This window comes from Macrobrachium nipponense, chromosome 8 (genome assembly GCF_015104395.2).
Source record: "Macrobrachium nipponense isolate FS-2020 chromosome 8, ASM1510439v2, whole genome shotgun sequence".
NCBI lineage: Eukaryota > Metazoa > Arthropoda > Malacostraca > Decapoda > Palaemonidae > Macrobrachium > Macrobrachium nipponense.
Window position 1 is genome coordinate 66,374,286 of NC_087203.1, and position 27,067 is coordinate 66,401,352.

At 37.7% G+C, this 27,067-nt stretch overlaps 1 protein-coding gene across 1 annotated transcript in view; it reads left to right on the forward strand.

Annotated features, from left to right (window-relative positions):
• Window positions 1–27,067, forward strand: part of LOC135222815 (DNA-dependent protein kinase catalytic subunit-like) — a 763,170-nt gene that overhangs the window by 437,648 nt on the left and 298,455 nt on the right. The window contains exons 29-30 of the mRNA XM_064261121.1: window positions 13,864–14,016; window positions 14,605–14,788. Coding sequence (XP_064117191.1) covers window positions 13,864–14,016; window positions 14,605–14,788 — 337 coding nt within the window. The remainder of the gene's footprint in view (window positions 1–13,863; window positions 14,017–14,604; window positions 14,789–27,067) is intronic.

Genomic DNA, 27,067 nt, shown 5'->3' on the forward strand with positions numbered 1-27,067 from the left:
TGATAATGCCTATTAAAGCCGAGTTAGCTTTTAACTGATAGGTAGGCTTAGGAGCAAATCTTCGTACATTAAATCGTGTACCAACATTGTGAATTGTCTAAGAATTCATCATTATTTCTTATAATTAACAACCACTTACTAATGCATGCAAGACAGTGACAGAAACAACAGCAAGTTCTAACATAAGGGTTGTGTTACAGTTGTCCACTTGTTAAAAATTTGCTAGTTTTCAGCAGTGACTTCCATAAATAAGAATAAGATAAATCTTTATTCATCCTTCACTCAATGGAGGGGAAAGTGTTAAGAAAGTATGCCACTAAATTTACGGTTGTACCTGCGGCTAAAGAAACAAACAACGTGGAGGCCACCAATTGTTTTGGAAGAGGCAGAAGTATTTATAAATAAAGTAAGTTGCATTTCTGGGCTTGACCTGTGTCGGCCTGTGAAATGGTTCCTTTGATACTATTTCTGAAGAATAAATATTGCTATTCATCCTAGAGAAAAAAGAAACAATATAATGCCAAGATAAATGGCTCGCTCACTTCTTATAGAAGTGTCGGTATAGTAAGGAGCGAGTGGAATCACTACCAGAGGTCCCTTGCCATTTAGCTTCTTCCTTCGACAAAACCCCGAACTACGGAGGAGCCGTGCTACAGCTCCCGGTCTACTACTACCGTGAGCGCCTCCGACGCCTTTTGATAGCGCGCGTTACACCAAACGTTAAAATTTTTTCGGTGCTGTGTTTCGCTCTATTTTGGATTATCTTTTATTTTCAAGATGTCTTCAGCTTCTGCTTCTAAGTTAAGTACTGTTTGGGGTTACTGATCTCATTTTATGATGATCTTCGTGTTTTATACATATTCGGAGCCTTATCGGCCGGTATGCCCCTCGACCGCATGGCGGTACGGGTTATCTCTTTCGGTCTTCCATACCGTTAGAGATTTCCCTTTTTCTCAGTACTTTAGATATGGTTACTTATACATAGTCTCTATATCTTTATGCAGTTAGTTTTTTAGTTAGGCCTCCACGGGGCACGCTCCGACCGCACGTTTCGGACCTTAGTCTAGCTACGCCTTACATTGTTAGGAGTTTTATCAGTCATGATTGAGAGTCATATCATCTTAATTATTCTGATGTTCTCTCTTTCCTTCTCTAGTTCCTGATTACCATTAATAATATTATAGGTACTAGGTTGGCTAACATACACCATGCTTCGGTATGGCGATTAGCTTCCCTGTTATCATTTATTTTACCGTTAAGTTAGGCTTTCATACCCCAATTGTCGATTGGTGATTAGCCTGCCCCCCGTTTTCTTGAACTAGAGGTTAAATTAGGCTAACATACCCCTTTCTTCGGATCGGCGATTAACCTAATTTTCTGTTTGCTTAGCTTCGTGTTCCCCGTGTTAGTCTAGCTTTAAGATATCGCTTTAATATTATTTGATTGATTATTATAAGTAATCCTATTTATATCAGTGATATTGATGTTGTTCCGACGGTTCTTCCCCACCTCGTGTCTTTCACCTGGCTGGGAAGACCACCGGTTGATCACGGTGAGCCACCCGGTTACGGGGTCCCCCTCCCGTTCCCCCATTCCCCCCCTCCATACATTGCCATCCACGTCGATGGGTGATGACTCGTTTCTCACAGCTAGCGTCCGAGTCTGCATGAGAGGGGGTGACTCACGGGACTGGTGGGGATCTCCCCTCCCCTACTGGTATTCTCACTCGTCACGTGCCTCAGGGGGCTCGGGACCTCCTCCCCCCTTCTTCTCCGTCCTTAACTGGTCGCTCAGGGGGAGGGCTCCCCTACCCCACGTTTCTTCTCCCTACCCTTTCCCCCTCAGTTCAGTCCGGCAGGTGTCTATCCGCCGCTACCGAACATAGAGAGGGGGGGAGGGAACCACTGGGTTTCCTATCCACTTAGGATAGTTCACACGAGCACTTACTGATATAATGGGTTTTTATTTTGTTTTATTTTGTGTTATTTAATGTTTAGAATCTTTTGCGTTACTCCGGGGGGTTTTTTATTTCCGCCTCTCGTACTATCCCTTGCTTCGTTAGAAGTTTGACATTGCTCACGCAATATTAATTAACTCCGGGCCATACGGAGAACTCCGGGCCCTACGGAGTCTATTTTTAGTCATATGACAAGTGAGCTTAGGCGGAGGCAGAGACTTTCTTCCCCCCTCGTAACTTTTCTACGTAATATTCATACGTAGATCTCTATCCGTCGGTCCTACTCCGGCACCCACGGATAGTTTGCATATTATTCCACCGGAGGTTGTCATTGGTACTCATGTATCCTTTGACTTACAGATGTTGTGCCAGGAGATTGGGTGCAAGTGACATCCCTCGGACGGACTCGGGTTCGGCCATATAGTATGCCGTTCTCATGCAGGATGTGCAGTGAAAGTGGAGGATTTTATCGTTTGGCATCATGAAGCTTGCCAAACCTGCTACTTGCTAGTAGGAGATGCCTCACTAGTAGTAAGTTTCTTAGCACTTTCTTCATTCATTCGTCACCTGGAATACTTGTTGTTATATTATACCTTTCACATATGAGACACATATTCATATAATCTCAACACAACAGACATTCCTCCCCTATCCTCTCCCTAACTCTAGACCCTTTTTACAGGGTTCTGATGAAGAAAAGAAGAAAGCTTTGTCGACTCTCAAAGCTTGGGTAGGGGGTTTTGGCCGGAATTCGAAGGGCCGCCCCTACATTCTTACCCAGGATATGGCGGACCTAGTATTCCCAGGAGCCAAGAAAGGATCAGTGGTGGACCCGATAGCGGCCGCCCCTTTGCTGGCCGACCTTCAAGTCATGATCTCCCTACAGGAGGGGGATTTCCCAGAGGACGTTGCGGCAATGAACCTCGACGTCGAACCCATGGCTATTGACTCCATGGGTACAGGTAAGGGTGTAGTAGGGGCAGCTTCTGTGGGTTCTCAGGGCCCTTTCCTGAATTCCCTTTCTCCATCACCTTCTACTGATCCTTCTACTTCCACTTCTTTCCGGGGCTTCACTGAAGAGCAGCGGTCTGTCCGTCCTAAGGCTACTTCAGTGATCCCCAAGGCTAAGATGACCGAGGAGAAACTTAAAAAGTCTCTCCCCAAGAAATCGGTCATCCTGACAGACACTGTAACTCCGGCTCACCACCCCGGATCAGTTAGGTCAAGGGAGGCCTCTTCCTCTGCGTCGAGGTCCCCCAAACATAGATCACGTAAGGATCGGGCTCAAGTCCCTCTTTTTGATCCCGAATCCTTTTCGGCTAACATTCTGGAGAATGCCATCGCCGGGATCCAAACCTCGATTGCGGCAGGTTCCCCTCTATCTGTGCCACCTTCTCCTCTTCCAATGCCAGATTCCAGCCAACTGCCGGAATTCAAGGCGGCCAACCCTTGGAGGATTGCTTTCGTATGCCCCGTTTGTCAACGGAATGTTGACAATCGAGGCATAGGAACTAGAAGGCGTGAGGACTTCGAGTTCCACCCCCAGAGACCTTCAACCACCATTCATTGGCTACGTCCGACTAACGGAAGCAGCGATGATGAGGAGAGGACAAGGTTCCAAGGAAACGGTGATCCCTTCCGAGGGAACAGGCACAGCAGACTCTAATGAGAAGTCTGGAAGAATGGGGGTGTGAAAACACCCGCATCACAGCCTTTAGGAGTCCTTTCACCATTTTTACTCCGGTGGAAGGGACTCCGCTACCACTGACCCTTAAGGTAGTGGAAGCAACCTTTCAGGCCGCCCTGAAAGACGAGCCCCTGCCTCAACTACGAGAGACGGAACCCACCTCTCTCTTAGTCCCAGGCTCCGAGATGTACTTCGAGGGGGCAGTTCCTACTTTCTCAGTAGGAAAACTAAAGGCGGACTGTGCCACCTCTCTCTTTAGTGAGAGACTCCCCAGGTTGTCGGACTCTCTCATCCAGATGGAGTACGACGCCCGGACTAGGCTCGCGAGATCCCTTTCCTCCATGACTATGGCGGAGATGACGGCTCTTGTATACCAACAAGAGCCGTTATTTTAAAGTTTTGGCTAAAGGTCTGCTGCACACCATGCAGTGTGACCTTTACGACTTCCTCATAGCCAGGAGAAATTGTAGGAAGCACGTTCTGGTGGAAGCTACTATCCGCCATGAACCGAATAAACTGATTGCTTCCTCAATTTGGGGACGGACCTCTTTCCAGCACCAGTAGTAGCAGAAGTCCTTCATGAGGCTTCTAAGGTTAACCAGTGCCTCAAAGTCGGTGGGGACTGGTAGCAAAGCGGAGGCAGGAATCTTCTGGTCCTAACCCAAGGAACAAGAAGAAACCAAGGAAGTTCTCTCTCTTCCAGCCTTCTCAACAAGCGTTGGTTCAGGCAGTCCAGCATCACAAGGGCAACCATCGTCGAAGGGTCAACAACAATACCTTGTTCTGACCCCTCAGTCCCAGCAATCTCACCCTCCCCTTCCTTTGCTGTCTCGCCAGCCTACAATACCAACGATGAAAGCCAGAACTTTCAGGCTTTCAATAGGTTTGCGAGAGGCAGCAGAGCAAGAGGTGCCTCTCGATTCAGAGGATCCGGCAGGGCTGCTAACAGAGGAAGAGGTTTCCGAGGAGCAAGATGTGGCCGCCCCTCGGCAAACCAGCAGTGAGAGTCCCAAGGTAGGAGGGAGGCTGTACCTCTTCCGCCAGCGGTGGGGGATCAGCCCTTGGGTTCAAAGTATAGTAACAAAAGGACTAAGTTGGAGTTGGCTAGAGGGCCCTCCTCCAACCAACAGATTCTATCAAGCACCAACAACGGAATTTGTAGAGTATACCGAAGACCTCCTTCTCAAAGGAGTAGTCTCAAGAGTCAACAATTTAAAATTTCAAGGACGCTTGTTCAGCGTGCCAAAGAAAGACTCGGTAAACCGAAGAATCATCTTAGACTTGTCCCATCTGAACTTATTCATTCATTGCGACAAGTTCAGGATGCTGACCGTTTCGCAGGTACGGACCTTACTTCCCCGTGGGGCCGTCACAACCTCTATAGATCTTACAGATGCCTACTATCATGTTCCCATAGCCAGACACTTCAGTCCATTCCTAGGCTTCAAACTAGGCAACAGATCCTACTCCTTCAAGGTAATGCCATTCGGGCTCCAACATAGCCCCCAGGATCTTCACCAAATTGGCGGAAGCAGTAGTGCAAGAGCTAAGGAAACAGGGAATAATGTTAGTGGCTTATCTGGACGATTGGCTTATTTGGGCAAAGAACTCCAAAGAATGCAAAGAAGCAACGGTCAGAGTTATCAAATTCCTGGAACATTTAGGTTTTCAAATAAACAAAACCAAGTCCAGACTAACACCGGAATCTCGATTCCAGTGGTTAGGCCTTCAGTGGGACTTACAATCGCACACTCTATCAATTCCGTCGTTGAAAAGGAAAGAGATTGCAAGGAAGCTACAAACAATTTCTCAAACGACAACAAACATCCAGGAAGGTGCCAGGAGAGGATCCTGGGGTCACTCCAGTTTGCATCAGTCACAGACGTTCTGCTCAGAGCCAAACTCAAAGATATAAACAGAGTATGGCGCTCAAGAGCGAATTGCAGATCACGGGACAAACTAGCCTCTATCCCAGCGATCTTACGGAAACGTCTCCGTCCCTGGACGGAGACAAAGAACCTTTCAAAAGCAATTCCTCTACAGTTTCCCCCTCCATCATTAGTGATCCACACAGACGCCTCACTAACAGGGTGGGGAGGATACTCCAGTACGAAAAAGTTCAAGGAACTTGGTCGTTAACATTCCGCCAGCTACATATCAATGTACTGGAGGCCATGGCAGTATTCCTCACACTGAAACGGCTCCGTCCGCCCAAGAACTCTCATTTCAAATTAGTTCTGGACAGTGCAGTAGTAGTACACTGCATCAACAGGGGCGGATCCAAGTCAAGCCACTTGAACCATGTCATGATAGCCATCTTTTCTCTGGCAAGCAAAAACAAATGGCACGTGTCAGCCACTCACCTGGCAGGAGTCAAGAACGTAGTAGCAGACGCTCTATCGCGCTCCGCTCCGTTGGAATCGGAGTGGACACTGGACAGGAGTTCATTCAATTGGATCAGTCTACAAGTCCCCGGACTCCAAGTAGACCTCTTCGCCACGATACGCTACGGATGCAATGATCCTCGATTGGAACGAATGGAAGAATATTTACCTCTTCCCTCCGGTGAACCTTCTCATAAAAGTTTTAGACAAACTCAGGACATTCAAAGGCCAAGTAGCTTTAGTAGCTCCCAACTGGCCCAAGAGCAATTGGTTCCCTCTACTCCTAGAGTTGAGACTCCGACCACTACGGATTCCCAACCCCAAACTAACCAGTTAGTGCAAACTCAGACTGTGTCCGCTTCCTCAAGAATTCAGAAAACCCTAACTTTATGGATTTTCTGAAATTCGCAGCCATGAGAATGCAGAAATTGATCCCCAGAATATCTCATTCTTGGAATCAGATAAAAGAGAATCTACTCTGTGGCAATATGATTCATCTGTCAAGAAACTAGCAGTTCCTTAAGTTGTCAAATTCTCAAGTCATGACAACGAACCTAGCCATAACTTTCTTCAGATCATTGTTTGAGAAAGGCTTAGCAGCAACACTATCACTACGACCAAATCAGCTCTTAAAAAGATCTTCCAATTTAGTTTTAGCATAGACCTTACGGATTCGTACTTTACGTCCATACCAAAAGCTTGTGCTAGATTAAGACCATCAACGAGACCTAAATCAGTCTCTTGGTTCTTAAATGATGTCCTCAAACTGGCCTCGGACATTACAATGACTCTTGCAATTATATATCCCTCCTGAGGAAAACCCTATTCTTATTAAGTTTAGCCTCCGGAGCTAGAATATCAGAACTGTCAGCTTTATCAAGGGAACCAGGCCACATTGAGTTCCTCCCCTCAGGGGAAGTCCTCTTATCCCCAGATCGCCATTTTCTAGCCAAAAATGAAGACCCACAGGACAGATGGTCCTCGTGGAAAATCATACCACTACCTCAAGACATTTCCCTTTGTCCTGTCAACTCATTAAGAGCCTACCTAAGCAGAACAACTCTGAAATCTTCAGGCCCATTGTTCATTAGGAAGGAAGGTGGTACATTATCCCTAAAAGGGATCAGGCAACAAATTTTATACTTCATTAAACAGGCCAATCCAGAGTCCTTTCCTCGGGCCCACGATGTTAGGGCGGTGGCCACATCTATTAATTATTTCCAACACATGAATTTTGACGATCTTAAGAAGTATACAGGCTGGAAATCTCCGACAGTTTTCAAACGGCACTACCTAAAACCCTTAGAAGCCCTCAAATTTCCAGCAGTGGCAGCTGGAAACACAGTTTCTCCTGATTTTTAATTTTTACTATAACTTCTTGTAGCCTTCCCTTCTACCTGCCCCATTGCACCCTTACTTAGTTTAGTCGCCTCCATGTATTGGGTTACCTTGAGTTTGCTTTTGTTCATCATTCTAATTGGATTCAGTTCCATTCTTTTGTATATATCAACTTATATCCTGTCTTTGCCTAACCTGTATTGTTATTGTTTGTTGTTAGGCTAACTAATTTTAAGTGATAACCCGTGTTTTAGGGCTTATACTTCTCTTAGGGTAAGACTGTAATTTTAGTTGATTATTATACTATTAACCTTACAAGTGTTTAACTTTACCTTCTTAATTTATCTGTACTGTTCCTCAAGCTTGGTGTTTGGCATTCTCTGGTACTATTTCACAGGCCGACACAGGTCAAGCCCAAAAGGAGAAAAGGGATTTTGACAAAGGAAAAATCTATTTCTGGGCAACGACCTGTGTCGCCCTGTGAAACCCCACCCTGTAGTTAGATTATCCTCACCCAGCTTACCCCAAGCTTGGAGGCTATCTCCAGGAATGACGTCTCAGGCGTCGGAGGCGCTCACGGTAGTAGTAGACCGGGAGCTGTAGCACGGCTCCTCCGTAGTTCGGGGTTTTGTCGAAGGAAGAAGCTAAATGGCAAGGGACCTCTGGTAGTGATTCCACTCGCTCCTTACTATACCGACACTTCTATAAGAAGTGAGCGAGCCATTTATCTTGGCATTATATTGTTTCTTTTTTCTCTAGGATGAATAGCAATATTTATTCTTCAGAAATAGTATCAAAGGAACCATTTCACAGGGCGACACAGGTCGTTGCCCAGAAATAGATTTTTCCTTCGTCAAAATCCCTTTTTTAAACCCAGCAGTGATAATTTATGGAAAAATAACCAATCTATGAAATGCATTTAATTTAGCAGTTAATGGCTGTGATGATGTCTGTAAAATGCAAGTGATGATTTTAAGAATGTAAATATTATCAGAATGCATAATGGCATCTAAACACTATGTTCATACAGTATGTAAAACAAGTTTTATTAAGTAAACATTATCAGAATACAAATGGTCTGAACATTATGTTCATAAAGTATGTAAAAGAAGTTTTATAAACATGATCATTCTTAATACAACAGGTATTTTAATTTTGCAAATGGATCTCTCTCTCTCTCTCTCTCTCTCTCTCTCTCTCTCTCTCTCTCTCTCTCTCTCTCTCTCTCTCTCTCTCTCTCTCTCTCTCTCTCTCTCTCTCTCTAAAGAAAAAGAAACAACAGATTTTTATCTTTTTGCTGAAAACGCAAAAATATATGTGATCCAAATAATTCTAATTCAACTATTGAATTTTAATAATAGGTGAGACTTGAAACACATTTTATCATATTAATCTTGGTGAGAGTTGTTCTTTATTGTTACTAATGTCATCAACATTTCACTGTCGTATTTTGTGATCAAAATGTTTATCAAAATAGAACAGAAGTAGAGGGCTGTCATTGGTTAGCAGATCACCATGGCAACCAGCCAGCCAATCAGGTTTTAGCTGTATTCGGTCTGTAAGTGCTTGTGTTTTGAATACAATGCGTATGTATTTCAATGATTATATGAAGAATAGACTGAATTCCTTCCTTCAAACTTGTTTGAATATAAAAGATGGTAAAAAATATAGAATTAAGCTGCAAAGACGAATGGACAATCTCTCTCTTGTCATCATAAAGTTTACCTTTGTCATATCTTTCTTTCCCAAAAACGCACAAAGTATCATACTGTAGTTACCAGGCAGGCAGCAGATAAGTAAAACTGTAGGCTACGGTGCTTCCTACCCTTCCAGACAATGTGTCGTAATGACTGTATGTACTGCACGCAAGTTGAATCAGTTACAAGTTAAAAGTATTTTAGTTTATTACAGTATCAATACTGAACTGTATATAAAAAATAGAAATATTTGTCAAAAGTATACTGCCTTTGGTATTTGGTAAATAAAAAGTAAAACGTTACATGACGATTGGAGGAACTTGCTGTTGTCCCCTGGCCCATCATATCAGTCTAAGAATTAGGAACCATTGAAGAGAAAATCTCTTGTTCTGCAGGAATTCAGCATTACAGATTAAACATTGTACTTTCTCCAGTCACTCCTTGTTTACCTAGATGTCATGGCTAATGTCCCAGATGGTTCTTTTGTTGTAGGGGCCTTCTTATACGCAATTGAAGGAGGATAGTGGGAGCAAATTTGAGGGTTAGCAAATAAAACTAATTCTCCTTAATCTTAAACCTAGCTCATCAAACTTATTCTCATATCCCCACATTTAACTTAGCCTAACGTAAGATTACTGAATATTACCTAATATTACCCCGACCACCTAAGAATCTAACCTAATTCCTTAACCCTCTTACGCCGACTGAACGTATTTTACGTCGACATTTTTTCTCTCTCGTGTGCCGACTGGACGTATTTTACATCGACTTACAAAAGTTTTTTTTTAGATTCGCGGAAAAATACTTATAAGCCTAGCAGCCTAAAACTTTTGAATCACGTGCCTTGGGGGATGCTGGGAGTTCACGGATCAAGGTGTTGTTTTGTTTGCAATCGTTACACAGGCGCAAGCGCGAATTTCTTTCTTGCCGCACTAAAAAGTATCTGTGACACATCTCGGAAATTATTTCGTCACTTTGACATAATTTTTGTACCATTGTAAATTAGCCGTTACATGAAGTATTATATATGAAAATGTGCGCATTTTTATGTAGAATACAACAATAAAATACTCATGATTGTAGCTTTTATCAGTTTTGAGATATTTTCATATAAATAACGATAATTGCCAAAATTTCAACCTTTGGTCAACTTTGACTCTACCGAAATGGTTGAAAAAAGCAATTGTAAGCTAAAACGCTTATAGTCTAGTAATATTCAAGCATTTACCTTCATTTTGCAACAAATTGGAAGTCTCTAGCACAATATTTCGATTTATGGTGAATTTATGAAAAAAAAAAAAATTTTCTTTACGTCCGCGCGGTAACTCTTCTGAAAAAATCATACATGCGATTGTGGTAATGTTTGCACCATTTTAAATTAGCCGTTATATAAAGTTTTATATATGAAAATGTGCGCAATTTCACGGAGAATACAACAAAAAATAATTGAAGGTTGTAGCTTTTCTCATTTTTGAAATATCTGCATATAAATCACGATAAATAGAAATAAAACCACGTTCGGTCAACTTTGACTCTACCGAAATGGTCGAAAAACGCAATTGTAAGCTAAAACTCTTACAGTCTAGTAATATTCAGTCATTTATCTTCATCTTGAAACAAATTCGAAGTCTTTAGCAAAATATTTAGATTTATGGTGAATTTTTAAAAAATCTTTCCTTCCCTCCGCGCGCGGATTCTCCGCCACAAATCTCCAAAATGCGTACGTCCCATTCTCGGAATATTTGCTCCATTTCATATTAGGCATTTCATAGAGTTTTATATATGAAAATGTGCGCAATTTTATGTAGAATAAAACGAAAAATATTTGAAGGTTGTAGCTTTTCTTATTTCTGAAATAATTGCATATAAAATATATATATATATAAAAAAAAATTCGACATTCGGTCAACTTTAACTCGTCAGATATGGTCGAAAACTGCAATTGTAAGTTAATACTCTTACAGTATAGTCATATTCAATCATTTGTCTTCATTTTGAAAGAAATTGGAAGTCTCTAAGACAATATTTAGATTTATGTGAATTTTTGAAAAAAAATATTTGTTTACGTCCGCACGTTACGAATTCATGCATTATTTTGTGATAATATTTTCTCTGTGTTGCTTTTATCGTTTTACAATGTGTTATATACCAAAATGATCGCAATCTAGTGTACATTACAAAAAAAAAAAGTAACTTGTTACCTTTAACCATTTTGCGCACAGCGCGATTTGAATACAATTATATATGAAATTTCGTTTTTGCGCTATCATATATCACATTATTTATATATGATAATGATAATTTTTTTCATTTCTGATGGTTGCATACTAAACTTCAGGCAATGACAAAAAAAGGAGCCAAAAATGAACTCTTAATCTTGAAAACTAAGCCCGCTGTGATTTAAAAAAAAATATATTTTTTCCGCTTCCGCGCTCACTCCGAAACCCCTCCGGCATACGGGAGACAATTTTTTATTTACCGCTCCGGCGTAAGAGGGTTAATCAATCTCCTTAGTGTTGCACCACATAAGTATCCCATCGGTTTTAATTTAGCTACTATAAGCTCTCCAAAAGGTTGTCTGAAGTCCCAGTTAAGTAATTCGCTTTGTGGAAGATTTCTTGATTTGTTGGGCCAAACATGCAAATTCACACCAGGTGTCTTAGTCACTTTTGTGTCTTTCCAATATTGATGTAAAGGACTAGGGTATATATCATGTATACTAGAGCTCAGCAAGCCTCTACACGGTGAAGCTCTTACTACTTTGATACTACTTTGATAAAATCTTTGTACACAATCTTTACACTCAAAAGGCTTTTCACCATTGGGTTCAGCAAGTGCGGACCTTAAACAACTGGCAAAACTGTCTGTCTGCTTCCACTAACATGTCACTCCTGCATGCACTGAGCATTATCTTGTATGTCCCCAAACAAAAAGGCAGACCCTCAACTCCTCCCCTTAGTTGCATTATAGTATCTGGATGGGCATCTTTCAAAGGGGGTTTTCAAATTTACGGATTCATCATTAGAGACAATGTTCCCCAACATTATTGTTAAGAGTTTGAAGAAGTTAAACTGCTGTGTGTGTCAGTATGTAGTGTGTAAAGTCCCTGCCTGTAAGTTCCCTATCAGAAAGCGAGTTCTGTCTCCCATCCCATCTGATGCAGTGATACATCTGAGATATTGCTGGGGTGGAGTAGTTATTCTGTATCTATCCCAGCTTGGTAAAGTCATTGTTGTAAGGTTAACACACTTGTTCTCTGATCATTCCTCACAGGAACCCCTAATAAACAAGGGGGAGGTGATTCCTTACATGGCTTGGATGTTGTGGCTATTCTGAGAATTTCCAGGACAGAGGATTTATATGTATTGTTTTTCTTATTGACATATAATAGTAGGGTATCACTTTATTGTCATGAGTTTGACAAACTTTTTTCCTTCGTTACTCTTTATTAATTCCTCACTGGAAACTTAAATAGAAGGAAAGTGATTTCTCACATGACTTACTTTACCTACAGTGGTCCCCCCGTGTTCGCCGGGGATGTGTACCAGACCCCCCTGCGAACAGTTGGAACCCCCTATAAAAATGCTTTAAACCTCCAATATTGTTAGTTAAAACTCAAGGAAAAACCCACTAAAAATTTTTATACCTGGTTTTTTAATAGTTTTATCACAATAAGTATATTTTATGATGAAATTGATAAAATAAAAAAAAGGTGGTTGGGGAGTTTGTGGATATTTCTCTTAGAAAAATAGGCGAATTTTCCGCAAATAATGTAGGGAAATGTTCCAGAGAGTTCTGCAAATGCGTGAGTCCACGAATACAGAGGGGTACACTGTATTCTCAGACAGGCAGTTCGGATTCTTTTTCAGGTACAAGACCATTCCATCTCTGTCATTTCTTTTATTTGTTCCTTTGAGGATGAGCAGTGGGTACAATGTCAAAAAACAGGCTTTGACCAGGGGGTCTGTAATGGTAACAGCCAAAAACCTGGAGCATGTATATCCCTGACTGCCCGGGCACATGCGTTGATGAGGCTTAGAAGAATCAGACAAGGCACACACACAAACAAACTGAAACAAAGAAATCGCAGGCAAACAAAGCAACAAGCCGGAAGGAGAGAGCAAGCGACTACTCTCCAAGGTGGTCAAAGAAAGATTTGATGCATCACAAGATTCCATGCCTGGTCAGTGACCAGCTTCCACCTCATATAAGTATGCAGATGCCACAGATTCCTTGCTTTACAATCTTTAATTGTTTTTAACTGGTTTCCAGCTAGCACAAGAAGATTATCCTAATGTTAAGACCGAAGGTTTGTTGGTTATGAAAATACAAATTGATTAAAAAATGTCATATTTTACTAGCTACAGAGAGTCCTCAAATGCACCCACTCTTCCTGATAGAAAGGCATCAGTTTCTTTTGTTGGTGTATCTTTAACATCAAATTAATAGTAGATTCACAGAGCTCATCTTACCTGTACTGTTGTTGCCACATCTGGAAGGGTGAATTGTGATCTTCCAGGGAGCCATTATAGGCAGGATAAAGAGACTTCTTGACCGGAGTTTAGTTCATCTATAATCCATCACTGTACCAACAATAGCATTATTCTGGCTTGACAGGCTATGAGAGAGTTCTTCATGTTGCTCAGTCTGTTTTATAGAGCCCTAGTGGGATCAAAAGGCTAACTCTTTTGAGGACTCACAACAGCTACTGATAGGTTTTTCTATGTAATTTTTTTTTGTACACTGATATAATGCCTGTTGCTCTATAAAACACAATTATCGTAAAGTGCTCTCTGACAGGTTGTTTTGTCGAGAAGAAAATCATCGTTATGAGGAGGATCTGCAGCCAGCACTGGAGAAATTCATAAGGGGACAGTCATCATCCAAGCAAATTGAAACGCTTCATCATGTGTATGAAATGTTTTCTGACTTGAGACGCACTCCAAATTTCAGGTTAGTTTATTTAGTAGCCATTCTTTGTTCAGTCTTATTCTGATGCTTCTCTTCAAACAGTTCATATAGCTTTTCCTTCTTTTGAGTTTTGGTACTACAGAAGCTTCAAGAACTCTATAGAATAAGAGAAACTCATTTTTGTTTCATTTCATCCAGCATCTTCAGATCTGAAGGTTTGTCCTGTACAGCTATACATTAACTGAAGATTTGATTCTTTTAATAGTAAACCATGTAGAAAATAGGTTATAATAGTCCTCATGAGCTATTCTCTATAAGTGCAAATGTCATTTAAGGGTAATTTTTCTTTGTTTAAAACATTGGCCTTTCGTTGGGGGAACTTAGTGAAAAGGTGAAAAGATTTTTGTTCCTTTGGTATCATTATTTAACATGGAATCTGAATGTTTTTGATGGGTGATCATTTCCTTTATTGTAAGTCTTATTATCTCTGATATAGTATTTGGAAGCTGAATTTCTTTATACATGTAGATATCACCTAATGAATGCTTTAAATTAACTGATAACCAATTTTGACATAGTGGTTATATACATAGTATACTGTTTTTATAATATACAATGTTCTTTTCACAGGCAGAACATTGTTGATCAGATATTGGTACCATTATTACAGCAGTCTGGAATTGTAGCTCTTGAAAGATTCCTTGTAAATTCCATTAAGGATGTTATGAATTCTGTATCTTTACCTGTAACGGGTAGAAATGAGGAGCAGCAGAAAATACTGATTAGTAAGAATGGGAGTTACTCCATTTTACAGGTAAGACAAAAATATTGACATGTAAATGAACTTATGTTTAAAATAATGAGGCTCTTGTTTTGAGTCTAGAAATTTGATATATAGTATGGTTAAACTCTTGTCATTTTTCTATTAAAGTTATGATGTATAATAATACCTCGCCCTATGTCATTAGGCTAAAATGCACTTCATTAGTAATAAATTATTCAAGTTGATGAGAAATTTTTAGTCTTGATGATCTTTAATTTTTAAGTTACTCTTGTGTTGTTGAACTATATTAAGCATTGTTATTGTTTTGTAAAATGGGTGCAGGTTTTCAGGATTATTTTAACTAAATAGTAATATACAGGTACATAATCCTTTATCCGAAATTCTAAAAACCAAAATCATTTGTAGAGAGTAGAGTGTCAATTCACAAGGTTGGTAGAATGACGTGCTAACGGCTGACCTGAGTCATTGGGGGTGTGTGCTGCTATTAAGATTGGTTTTTACTAAATCCCAAGAATTGACCTTAGAAAATCCTTTGATTAACAAAAACATCTCAAGATAATAAGTAGTAATTGTACAATCAACATGAAAAGTGAAGATACAGTTTTCTTTAAATCTTCAGACACATATTGCTCAGTAATGCCACACCTGTCAACTCTAGAAAGGGGGCAGAGCTTCAGAATCATAGTATTTTTTTCTTTCTAGATTTCCATTAACTTTACACCATAAAGATTCTATAGAAGTCCTATAATCATTTATAATTGAATGTAGTAACATGCTCAATATTATTCATTAATGTTGGATTGGTAACGTCAGTTCAGATTGGAATATCGATCATCCTTTTTTAAAACCTACTGTGAAACCTTACTTATAAGTAATGTTTGACACTAAACTGATGTAAAATTCATGCATAATTGAAGACGTTTCTTAAAAAATGAGAGGAAATTTGTTTAAATTTGGGCAGTACTTGTGGAAATCGTAAAGAACAATACAGCAAAGAACGAAATATTACGACGAGAAAGAGAGCAAGCATAGGCCTATCTATAGAGATACTTAATTCTTTATATTTACTAAAGGAGATTGAGTGATATATAATATTTTTTCAAATGTTTTAAAAGAGGAGAGAGAGTGCAAAATCTGCTTACGTGAAAGCATAGGCCTATTTTTAACTACAGTGGGGCCTCGATAATCGTGGGGGTTGGGGGCCGCAACCACCCGCGATGAGGAAATATCTGTGTTATCACACACCTCAAAAACCCCTAGGCTATACCCACCCCAACTGCTTACTTCAATAGTTAAAACACCAAAGATGTGCTTCCTATAAAAACTCTTATAGGCTAACTGCTTATTTCAATACTAATTTAAACACCTAATATACCTTAAACTATCATATGGGTACTCACTATTGATTGGTCCATGCAAACGTACTAGGTTGAAGATACACATGTACTTATTGTAACTTAACACTTTATAACTAACAATGGCTGCTCGTATTAGTAGTAGTAGAAGGGTGTAGTCATTAAAATGGCTCCCTTGCTTACTTTATGCCTCCTTTGAATGTGTGTGTGTTTAAGTTATATGTCTATAATGTCACAAATCTTTTATAAATTCTTTCCTACCTTCAATTTCCCCTTCATCAGATCAGCAAGCAAAAGTATATTAGCTTACAATACCCTTCTTTTTTCATGATTTGGCTGCTGCACCAAACTAAAAGTACTTTGTATATCTATTTCGTGAATGTACATATTTATGATAAAAAAAACATGATTTACTGTAATGATTACAGCACTCAACTATAATATTAATGTATAAACAGCAAAATACAGCAATAAAAATCTATTTTTGTATTTTGTTTACGTTTAGAATCAGCCGATGGACGTTTATTACCGAAAGAATTATTTTGGATAACAATTTAGTTGCTAAAAGAAACGAATTTATTAATGTAATTATTATTATTTTTAACTTTGTACATAAAGGTTTATGATTCTCTCAATGAAATGAGAGAGAGAAGAGTGGAGATGGAGAAGATGGGAGATGAGACGAGAGAGAGAGAGAGAGAGAGAGAGAGAGAGAGAGAGAGAGAGATTAGCTTAGCTCGAGAATAACATGATGAAATTTGTATTTTAAATATTTTTATGGTGATAAGAAATGAAACTTTGATAGTGATAAGATATTCTTTTGTATACTGTTATAATATGTGATAATCATCGAGTCAACTATAAAAGTTGTATTGAAGCACAGTTTAGTAAATCACAGAAAGAATAAAAATATGGCAACACGTGTACCTACAAATGTCGGGGACCATCTTGTTCTTTTATTACGATAATAATAGATCAGTATTATAGTTTGTTTCTGTAAGCGAAGAGAGAGAGAGAGAGATTTTGCTATTTGCATTCATAGTATTTGAAAATTTGTAAATGATTTTATCCTAAAAATGTATTTAGTTATGAAAAGAAGATGAAAACAGTAATTAGTGAATATAGTATTTGGGCTCCACAAAAAAGTAAGTAAAGTGAGTTTAGAGGATACTTATGTAAATTACATCGGTAGTTTGTAGAACAATGTAACCACTATCACATTGTAAAAATAGTATGTATGAACGAGACTGTAGGTTTGGTGACGTCTCGATGATCATACATATTTTTTTCCTGAATGATATACGTTCATGATCAGAAATAGTTGCTATACTGATTACAGTACCATACTGTAATATTAATGTAATCACATCAAAATAAAGTAATCAATGCATACTGTAAACTTGAAACTGTATTTTTGTCTTCTGAAAAATGCTTTCCCCAAGAAATTATTCCTTGAAGAGGCTTTTTATGAAGATATGCCAATAATATATAAGGTAAAAATGGTTTTATTACATTTACACTTTGTCGCCGATTGCAAACAACAATACAATAATCTATGACATTATCGTTTGTATGACTGCAGTGTTCAGAGAAGTTGATTACGTTCTTCCAAAACAATAATTAAGTTCGAATTGAAAATTAATGTTTTCCTAAATGTTATTACTACTGTAATTACACTACTACTATTAACATTTCTAAAAGGTTAACGAATGGCAAAGGTCGCTGTGAAGCAATGTAACTCAATGTTTACATTTCTGCTGGCCACTCAACTACATGTTGATGTCAGTGATGTGGAATTTTTCCATGAATAGGCTATATATTATGAAGATATGCGAATAATATATAAGGTGAGAATGGTTTTATTACATCTATTATCTGTTAATATCATAATGTGAATCTGTTCATGCATTTGCTGGGTATCGGACCCGGATGAGGCTTAGCCTACCGTGGACAAGCCCGCGATGCTGCGATTCATACAGCAGCGATATAGACTGAGAAGTGGTCCAAGGAAAAACCTGTGATTAACTGATACCGTGATTGCTGATCCGCAACTAAGGGAGGCCCCACTGTATTTAAATTCCTTGTATTATTTTCTTTGGGAGATTTAGTAATGATATATATTTTTAAAGTATGTTAGAGAGAGAGAGAGAGAGTATTTGTGACGCACTTGTGATGGAGTAAGGCAGAAGAAAGAGTGGTGAGTCGGTGCACAGATACCTGGGAAACAGAGTGATTTGGCTGCCAAGGTCAAGCTGCACTATACTAGATGAAATTTGAAGGACCATAGTATTCAAGTTAATTCTCTAAGAAATTCTTACCCCAATCTCAATTTCATTCAACAGTGGCCGTAACACTCAAAGATTGGAAAAAGACGTGGAAAATTTCAAACACAGGCTGTGGTCATTCTTGCTCCCTTGATATAGTCTGTACTTTTGAAAATTGGTTTTCATCCACAAATTATTGACAAAAAAAGCTGTGTTAAGTAAAAATATTTATTACCACAAATAACTCTATATGTATTGCTCCAATTAAACTTTTATATCGTGCAAAAAATGCTGATGTGTTGGGAGATCTTTTAGCCTCGTGGCAAAGTAATGCAACTGTGTAGGCTAACTATGAACTGCTTTGTAATGGGAGCATAGCCAGAAAATCTTTGAGGTGACATGCTACTTTAGCCATGATAAAAAAAATTTTTTTAATGTCAGTAGCTTTGTAAACAGCAACGAGCATTCGATCCTTGTCAACGTCAAAATAATCAAAGTGTAAAATCCGTTATGTAAACCAGTATCCAGTAACTTGCGCTTTCCCGGTCAAAGTTCTTGGGCTCCTCCTCACATCATAGAAAACGCTCTTGTGAATGCAACTAGATTTGCTCAACCTACCTTAGCTGTCGCAACATTGACTGCCATTGACGTGAGCTAATTTTAAACGCTTTGGAATACAAACATAAATTTATTGAAACTTAAATAATTACAATCACCACTTACGATGATGCAATGATATTCCTGTTCATGAAGGAAAACAAGTAAATACTATTGTCATGATACATAGTACTACAATCAGAAATTCACATTCTATCAACCGGATCTCTATAAACAAATCCATCTGAGAAATTCCAATTACTTCCGACATATATCGTGTTTTTAAGTATTTGAACGGTTTTCTTTTGGAGTTTTAACTTATGTGATATAATTTGCAATGTATTTTCATATTCTAGAGTAAATTTAGTGAGATTGTCTTTTCAGTAAAAACAAATTGGAAATTTGATGAACAAAAGCTAATGAAAACTGTATCTTCACTTTTCTTGTTGATTTTACATCTACCAAGCCTTGGAGTCCTAAATAATCTCTCTCTCTCTCTCTCTCTCTCTGAGATACTGCTAATTTGAATCTCTTAAACCAATGGGCATTAGTACATGTGCAAATACTATGTGTGCACACGTTTATAATATTTTAATGATGTGTAGTACAGTAGCTCACCAAGATAACAGACCATGGTATATTGCACTTCTAGATATATTGGTGCAAAATAGGAATATCAAAAGTATAAGGTTTTATTGCCTCCGGAACTAACGTGGAATATATAATACATATATTCACTATTAGTATTGTATTATAAAAACAAATTCAATATTATGAATATGCATCTTTTCCATGACTTTTTTTTTTAAAGTTATGCTTTACTTCACTGTATCCAATAATATTGTATATATTCTCATATCATTATTGTATATTAAAATTCATACATAATGATCAGTGTTTTGGTTCAGAAATTAGCTAAGGGCGATTAGGGGTAAGATTATTTTGCCAAATTTAACTTAATTTTGAGCAATTTTCTTGCTTCTAGTTTGTGTAAATGATTATTATACATATGTATATATATATATATATATATATATATATATAATATATATATATATATATATATATATATATATATATATATATATATATATACACACATATATATATATAGGTAGATATCTATATTCTCTCTATATCTATATATATCTCTATATATAGCTATATATATATATATATATTACTATATATAAGATAGATATATATATTAATATAATATATATATATATATTATATATATGATATATATATATATATATATATATATATATATATATTATATATATATACATATATATATATATATATATATATAAATAATATAAAGTATATAATATATATATATATTTATACCATATATAATATACAGTATATATATATATATATATATATATATATATATAAATATATATATATATATATATATACTATATCATATATATATATATATATATATAATATTTAGTATATAATATATATACGGGCTACAACGGGTTTGGGTTACGACGTTCCGAGGTTAAGGCGCTTCTCAATTATATTCATCAGACATTAGTTCCAGGGTTACGACGCCTACAATGCTCATCTGGCCGATGAAATATGACACCAAAAATGCAAAATAATCAATATTTGAAGGTTTTTTTATGAAAAATGCAATAAGAATGCAGTTTACATAGTTTTCAATGCACCCAAAGCATTAAAAGTAAGGTTTTCTTAGGATTTTTTATGATGTTCCGGCTTACGACGATTTTTGGCTTAACGGACAACCGTCTCAAAGAACGGAACCCCCGTCGTTACCCGGGGACTGCCTTTTGTATAAATTTAATATTAATATGTAATAATATATATATGTTATATATATATATATATAATATTATATATAAATATATATATATATATATATATATATATAGATATATATTGTAGTGTGTTATATAATATAATTGTGTTTGTGTGAATAGTAATATATTAATATATATAGTGATATAGTGTGTGTAATATGTGGGTAGTGGTGGGTAATAGTTATAATATATTATATCATGATATTATATATATATATGATACGTATATTATATACATACACACATTTATATATGTATATATAAAACTATACAGTGGTCCCCCCATATTCGCAGGGGATGCGTACCACACACACACACACACACACACACCGTGAATAGTTAGAATCCGCGAATGTTTGGAACCCCTATCAAAATGCTAAAATCAGCCCATTTTGTTAGTTAAAACTCAAGAAAAACCACTAAAAATTTTCATACTTGGTTTTTTTAATAGTTTTATCACAAAAAGTGCATTTTATGATGAAATTGACAAAAAACCAGGAATTTGTGGATAATTCTCATAGAAAAATACCGCGAATAATGTGGGGAAACTTTCCTGAGAGAAATCCGCGAATCCGGAGAACGCGAATACAGGGCTCCACTGTGTATATATATATATATATATATATATATATATATATATATAATATATATATGACGACTTGAAAAGCGCTTGTTGTAAATTTTTTTCCATAGATGGTGCTGGTTTTTTTTTTTTTTTTAATAACAAAATTACAACAAAATTCAATATTTTCTCTATGAGCAGTTGAGTTTGATGGCATATTGAAGTTAATGGGAGTTTATTCCATTTTTCCGATGAACGATAATAGTTGTGCAGCATGATGTTGTGTCAGCTTCAGCTGCAACTTGCATCTTAAATTTAGTAGTAAGGCATAGTATATTCCTTTGCCAATCATTTCTCCAAAGTGAATAGGGTAAAAATATATCAGTCCTATTCTATTTAATGTCATTTATAACATAACTATGGTAGTAATTGTTTACTATTGTATGATGGTTGAAATGCGATTCAGCTGTTTCTCCATCGGCTCTAACACTACTAACAATACGTTTATCATTCTCTTTTACATTTTGAACTTACTAAACTAGAAGATGGAATAAAGATATGGAGGAAAAGAGGTTATAGTAGATTCACTTCACCCGTGCATCTCATGCCCAGCGCCATTCCTTACAACGCTCCTGATTGGCTGTTGATAAGCCAGTCACAGGGCTGGAAACTGTCTCTCTCGAGAGTTCACATAGGCAAGATGTATGTTCCACCTCTGCTGTATCAAAAGTTATAACTTTCATTGCACCTCAGTTTTACCTGCAGAAAAGGAGCATTTCCCAATTTCATCATTAACCGTCTTTAAGCCAATGATTTAAGGATTATAATGGTATATAAGAATTATGAAGAAAATCCTAAAATATATAATAATAAGGAATAGTGAGAGGGATACCGGAGAACTGATCATAGCAAAAGAAAAATCAGTGGGATAAATGAATTTCTTCCATAAGGTATCAATATCTAAGTAATGATATTTTTTCTTATAGAGATTTCCACTATAGAATATGAGAGGGTGATAGTGATAATGATAGTGATGATAATGAAGTCTTAATATTCTTTTTTCCCCCATAAGACTTCTTCTGTCAAGGGGTGGTGATTATGATGACGTCATCGAGTAATCATATGAGCAACACCTGACTACACGAAGATAAGAGAGAGATTGATATTCTTAATCTTTTGCTTGTTATTTTCATATTGATAACCCTGCCTATAATTTTTAAGCCACGAAACTGTATGAAAAACAAGGTGGTAAATATGGGAAACGCTCCTTTTCTGCAGTAAAACTGAGGTGTAATGAAAGTTATAATGTTAGAAAGATCTTGGAACAGATGTTGCCTACATGAACTCGAGAGAGAGACAAAGTTTCCAGCCCTGTGATTGGCTCATCAACAGCCGATCCGGAGTGTTGTAAGGATTGGCGCTGGGCATGAGATGCACGAGTAAAGTGAATCTACTATAGTACTACATGAGATAATGATAAAATCACATGTATATACAGTAATATATATTTGTTATTGTTTCTTTATTAATTTACTTTGCTTTCAACTCTAAAAATTATGCTGAAGCTTTTACTGTCCAGCAGTTTATAATTTAAATTAACAATAAAGCTATTTCTTACTGTGTGGATACTGTTTGTTTACATAGTAAATACATAGTATATATATGCTTTGTTGCAAGTTGCTAAAAGATTACTCTTGGGGTTTGGCATGGTTTGGGGTGTAGTATTTCTGTTTGAAATGACTTTTACTTGTTTTAGAATGGTAATTTATAATATATTTTTGTTAGAACTATCAAATTAGGAAGTGAACCGTCTAAAAAGGCAGTTATGAGCATTTTACAGTAGTTTAAGGGGTACAGGGTATAAATATACTTGGACTTTATAGCAAAAACATATTCACAGATATATACAATGAAATATTCACAATTCTTTTATAGCGGGGGGTAGCTCGGATGCTTTAATCCATTATCTTATTGAGCTACTGTACGGGTATTACATATTTGGAAGGCAGAAAACCAAATATATAAAAGAGGGGTGACTAGAGGTGGGCAGTTGATGTTAAGACTTCAGGTTTGTTAGCTATGAAAAATGCAAATTGATTAAAAATGTGTCATTTGGTCTTACAGAGAACAAACCTTTGGTCTTAACATTAGGATAGACTCACACTTACAGGGAGGTATGAGAATCCTGATCCAACTGGAGGTTCGGCACACATGATCATTCTTCTTATGAATAAGGATTCTAAAATAGAGGACCTGCGTTTGAGATGTTAGATCTGTCTATATGTAGCACTAGTCCACTGGGTTTAAATAAAGTGTAACATGTCCAGATTTATTGCATAAATGAAAGTCAAAGAGAACTGTATATGTTCAAACAACAAACCTTGTCTGCCACTTGAAATGGGTTTGTCACTGATCCTCACTCCATTTGCTGGAGAGAGGAGTTGAAGCTACTGAGAAGCAGATTTGTATGTTGTATGAATCATAAAAAGGGCTGTAACAGTATGACTGCAATGCTCACTTGCATCTAGCCAGTTCTAGTGCATGATGCGTCTATTATTCAAACCTCCTGCAGGTATTGAAGGAGGAGAAAAGGGAAGAAAGAGACAATTCATCTCACTCATTCCCTCCTCCACACTATCATCTTAGGCGAGGCACTGGATGAGTTACACTTGTTGAGCCACCACTGGACCCAAGGAAAAGGTGTCCAAGGTCGTGTGGGCAATATTCTTCAGGTAGAAGAAATCAACATTCAAAATTCTATGAACAGACAAGTTTTTAAATGCCAGGGAGGAACTTATTCTTCAGATGTCATGTGCTTCTGCATGCACAGTAATGGTGCCAGAACTTAACAATCAGGAGTAGGCTTTCCTACCTAATTAGCTCATGTAGCTAAACAAAAAGGTATTTTTGGACACCTCTTCTTGGCCTGGCTTGTGCTACCAAAATATCTATGGCAACTGGGATCTAGGTGATGAGTCCTTTTTAGATAACAACACAGTGCTCTGACAGGGCAAAGCAGTAACTCTTGAAGGTCGTGGGTAACAAACTCGATAATGGAAGGAGTGGACAGTGAAGCAAATCTGTCATTGGGAACCTAGGGGATTTAAGGTTAGCCACGAATTCTGGGAAAAATTTGAAAGCTACTGAACCCCAACCCCTTGTGTGTTTACATCATAATCCTGACAATGGAGCTCTCCAATTCTTTCCGAGGAAGCCAAGGCCAAAAGGAAAACTGTTTTCAAGGTCAGTTCCCTGTAAGACAATTGACACAAATGCTCGAGTGAGATTACTTACCATCAGAGTAAGGTCCTATGTAGGAGGTTTAAGTTCGTGAGGGAACAAGACTGCTCAAAGCTCTTTAACCACATTGAAAATTCCCAGGATGAAGTGATGTCCATTACTTTCAGTCAAAGAACTAATCATAAGGCAGCCCTGTAGCCCTTTACAGCAGAAACAGAAAGAATCTCCTCTGTTCTGAGAGAGATCAGGAAGATCATTATCTACTTAACAGAAATTCTGAGTGGAGAGAAATCCTGTCAATGACACCAATCACAGCAGACTCTGTTCATTTGCCCTTGTATATGGCTGACCAAGATCTTCTGAGGTAGCCAAACATCAGAGTCGCTGCTTTGTGAGAAAGACCTTTCACTCGAAAGAGATACTGGACAGACTCCAGATGTGAAAAGAAGAGAGAAAAGACCTGGGAACCACTCTGCTTGGGGTCATGAAGAAGCTACCAGTGTCATCCTGAGATTCTTGGAACCCATTACTCTGTTCAGGACTTGATTGATCAGACAGAACAGAGGAAAGGCGGAAACTTCCAGGTTAACCCAAGAATGCGGAAGGGAGTCCTCTGCCTCAATTAATGGACCTCGTACCACTAAACAGTAGATCTCTAGCTTTCTGTTGAACCCTGTAGTGAAGAGGTCTAACACGGCTCCTCCCTAAGTAGGTAGAGATGTTACAATAAACCCAGGGGATGTCATATGATAAGATGCTCTATGCAGATACATGCTAAGTACCCTACTGTTAACTTGTGCACCATCAAAGGAATGCTTATTGTAGATGGAGATGTCCTCACACTGCGAACAGAGATGTCATATGATGATAACACCAACAGGGTCTTGGAGAGAAACTCATAACACAAAACAAACCCAAGTCTAGATGAAGGAGAGCACCAAGAGAAGGTGAAGATGACGATGACGAAAGGATCTCCTTTGACTTCAACAGCGACCATAGGGCCTCACCAGTTTACATATGTGTGAAGAAATAGTAAAGAATTTCCCAAGAGACCCCAACATCTGGGAGTGGAAGACAGGTTGTAGTTCTCTTAAACACAGAGTCGATCGATCGAAACTGTGTCGTCATAAGAACTAGCCATGATGTCACAATCCCATCCGTGACGTCACAGGAGCAGATTACTCTTACTAAAGCAGAAAATATTACGTGGAAGAGTGGGATTCATCAAATATTCAAACAAAATTTTGATGACAATTTCATTTCATACAACAAAAAGGAGAACCAAGGTGAACATCATCAGATGACTAAACATCAGAGGGAGACATGACGCCAAAAAGCAGACAAAGCCACATTGGAGAAGTTGTCCATTTAAAATTGGTACCCCTGAATGACAACATAAACTTGGCAAGTCCCACCACATAGATGGGGCCCCGAGGCTTGAAACGAACACACTGGTTTCAGGATTGACTGGTTTCAAACACCCGTCACAACACCATCGAGGAATACCAATACAGGTAGTCCCAAGTTATCGGGGAGGGGGGTTACCATTCTCGGCAGGGCTCCTTTTTTTTGTCATTACCTGAAGTTTAGTATGCAACCATCAGAAATGAAAAAAATATCATTATCATATATAAATATTGGGATATATGACAGCGCAAAAAAAAATTTCATATATAGTTGTATACAAATCTCGCTGTGAGCAAAACGGTTAAAGCTAACGAGTCAATTTTTTTGTTCCTTGTATTGTACACTAAATTGCAATAATTTTGGTATATAACACATTGTAAAACAATCAAGGCAACACAGAGAAAATATGATCACAAAATGATGCGTGAATTCATAACGCGCGGACATAAAAAAAAGCAGTTTTCAAAAATTCACCATAAATCAAAATATTGTGCTAGAGACTTCCTGTTTGTTGCAAAATGAAGGTAATTGATTGAATATTACTATACTGTAAGTGTTGTAGCTTACAATTGCAGTTTTTTACCATTTCGGTCAAGTTAAAGTTGACTGAAGGACAAATTTTTTCTATTTATCGTTATTTATATGAAAATATTTCAAAACTGATAAAAGCTACAACCATAGGTTGTTTTTTGTTGTATTCTACATAAAATTGCGCACATTTTCATATATAAAACTTTATGTAACGGCTAATTTAAAATGGTGCAAACATTACGACAATCGGACGAAAAAATGTATTATTTATTTGGAAGAGTTAACGCGCGGATGTAAGGAAAATTTTTTTTTTTCATAAATTCACCATAAATCAAAATATTGTGCTAGAGACTTCCAATTTGTTGCAAAATAAAGGTAAATGATTGAATATTACTAGAATGTAAGAGTTTTAGCTTACAATTGCGTTTTTTTACCATTTCAGTCGAGTCAAAGTTGACCGAGGTTGATATTTTGGCACTTATTGTTATTTATATGAAAATATTTCAAAACTGATA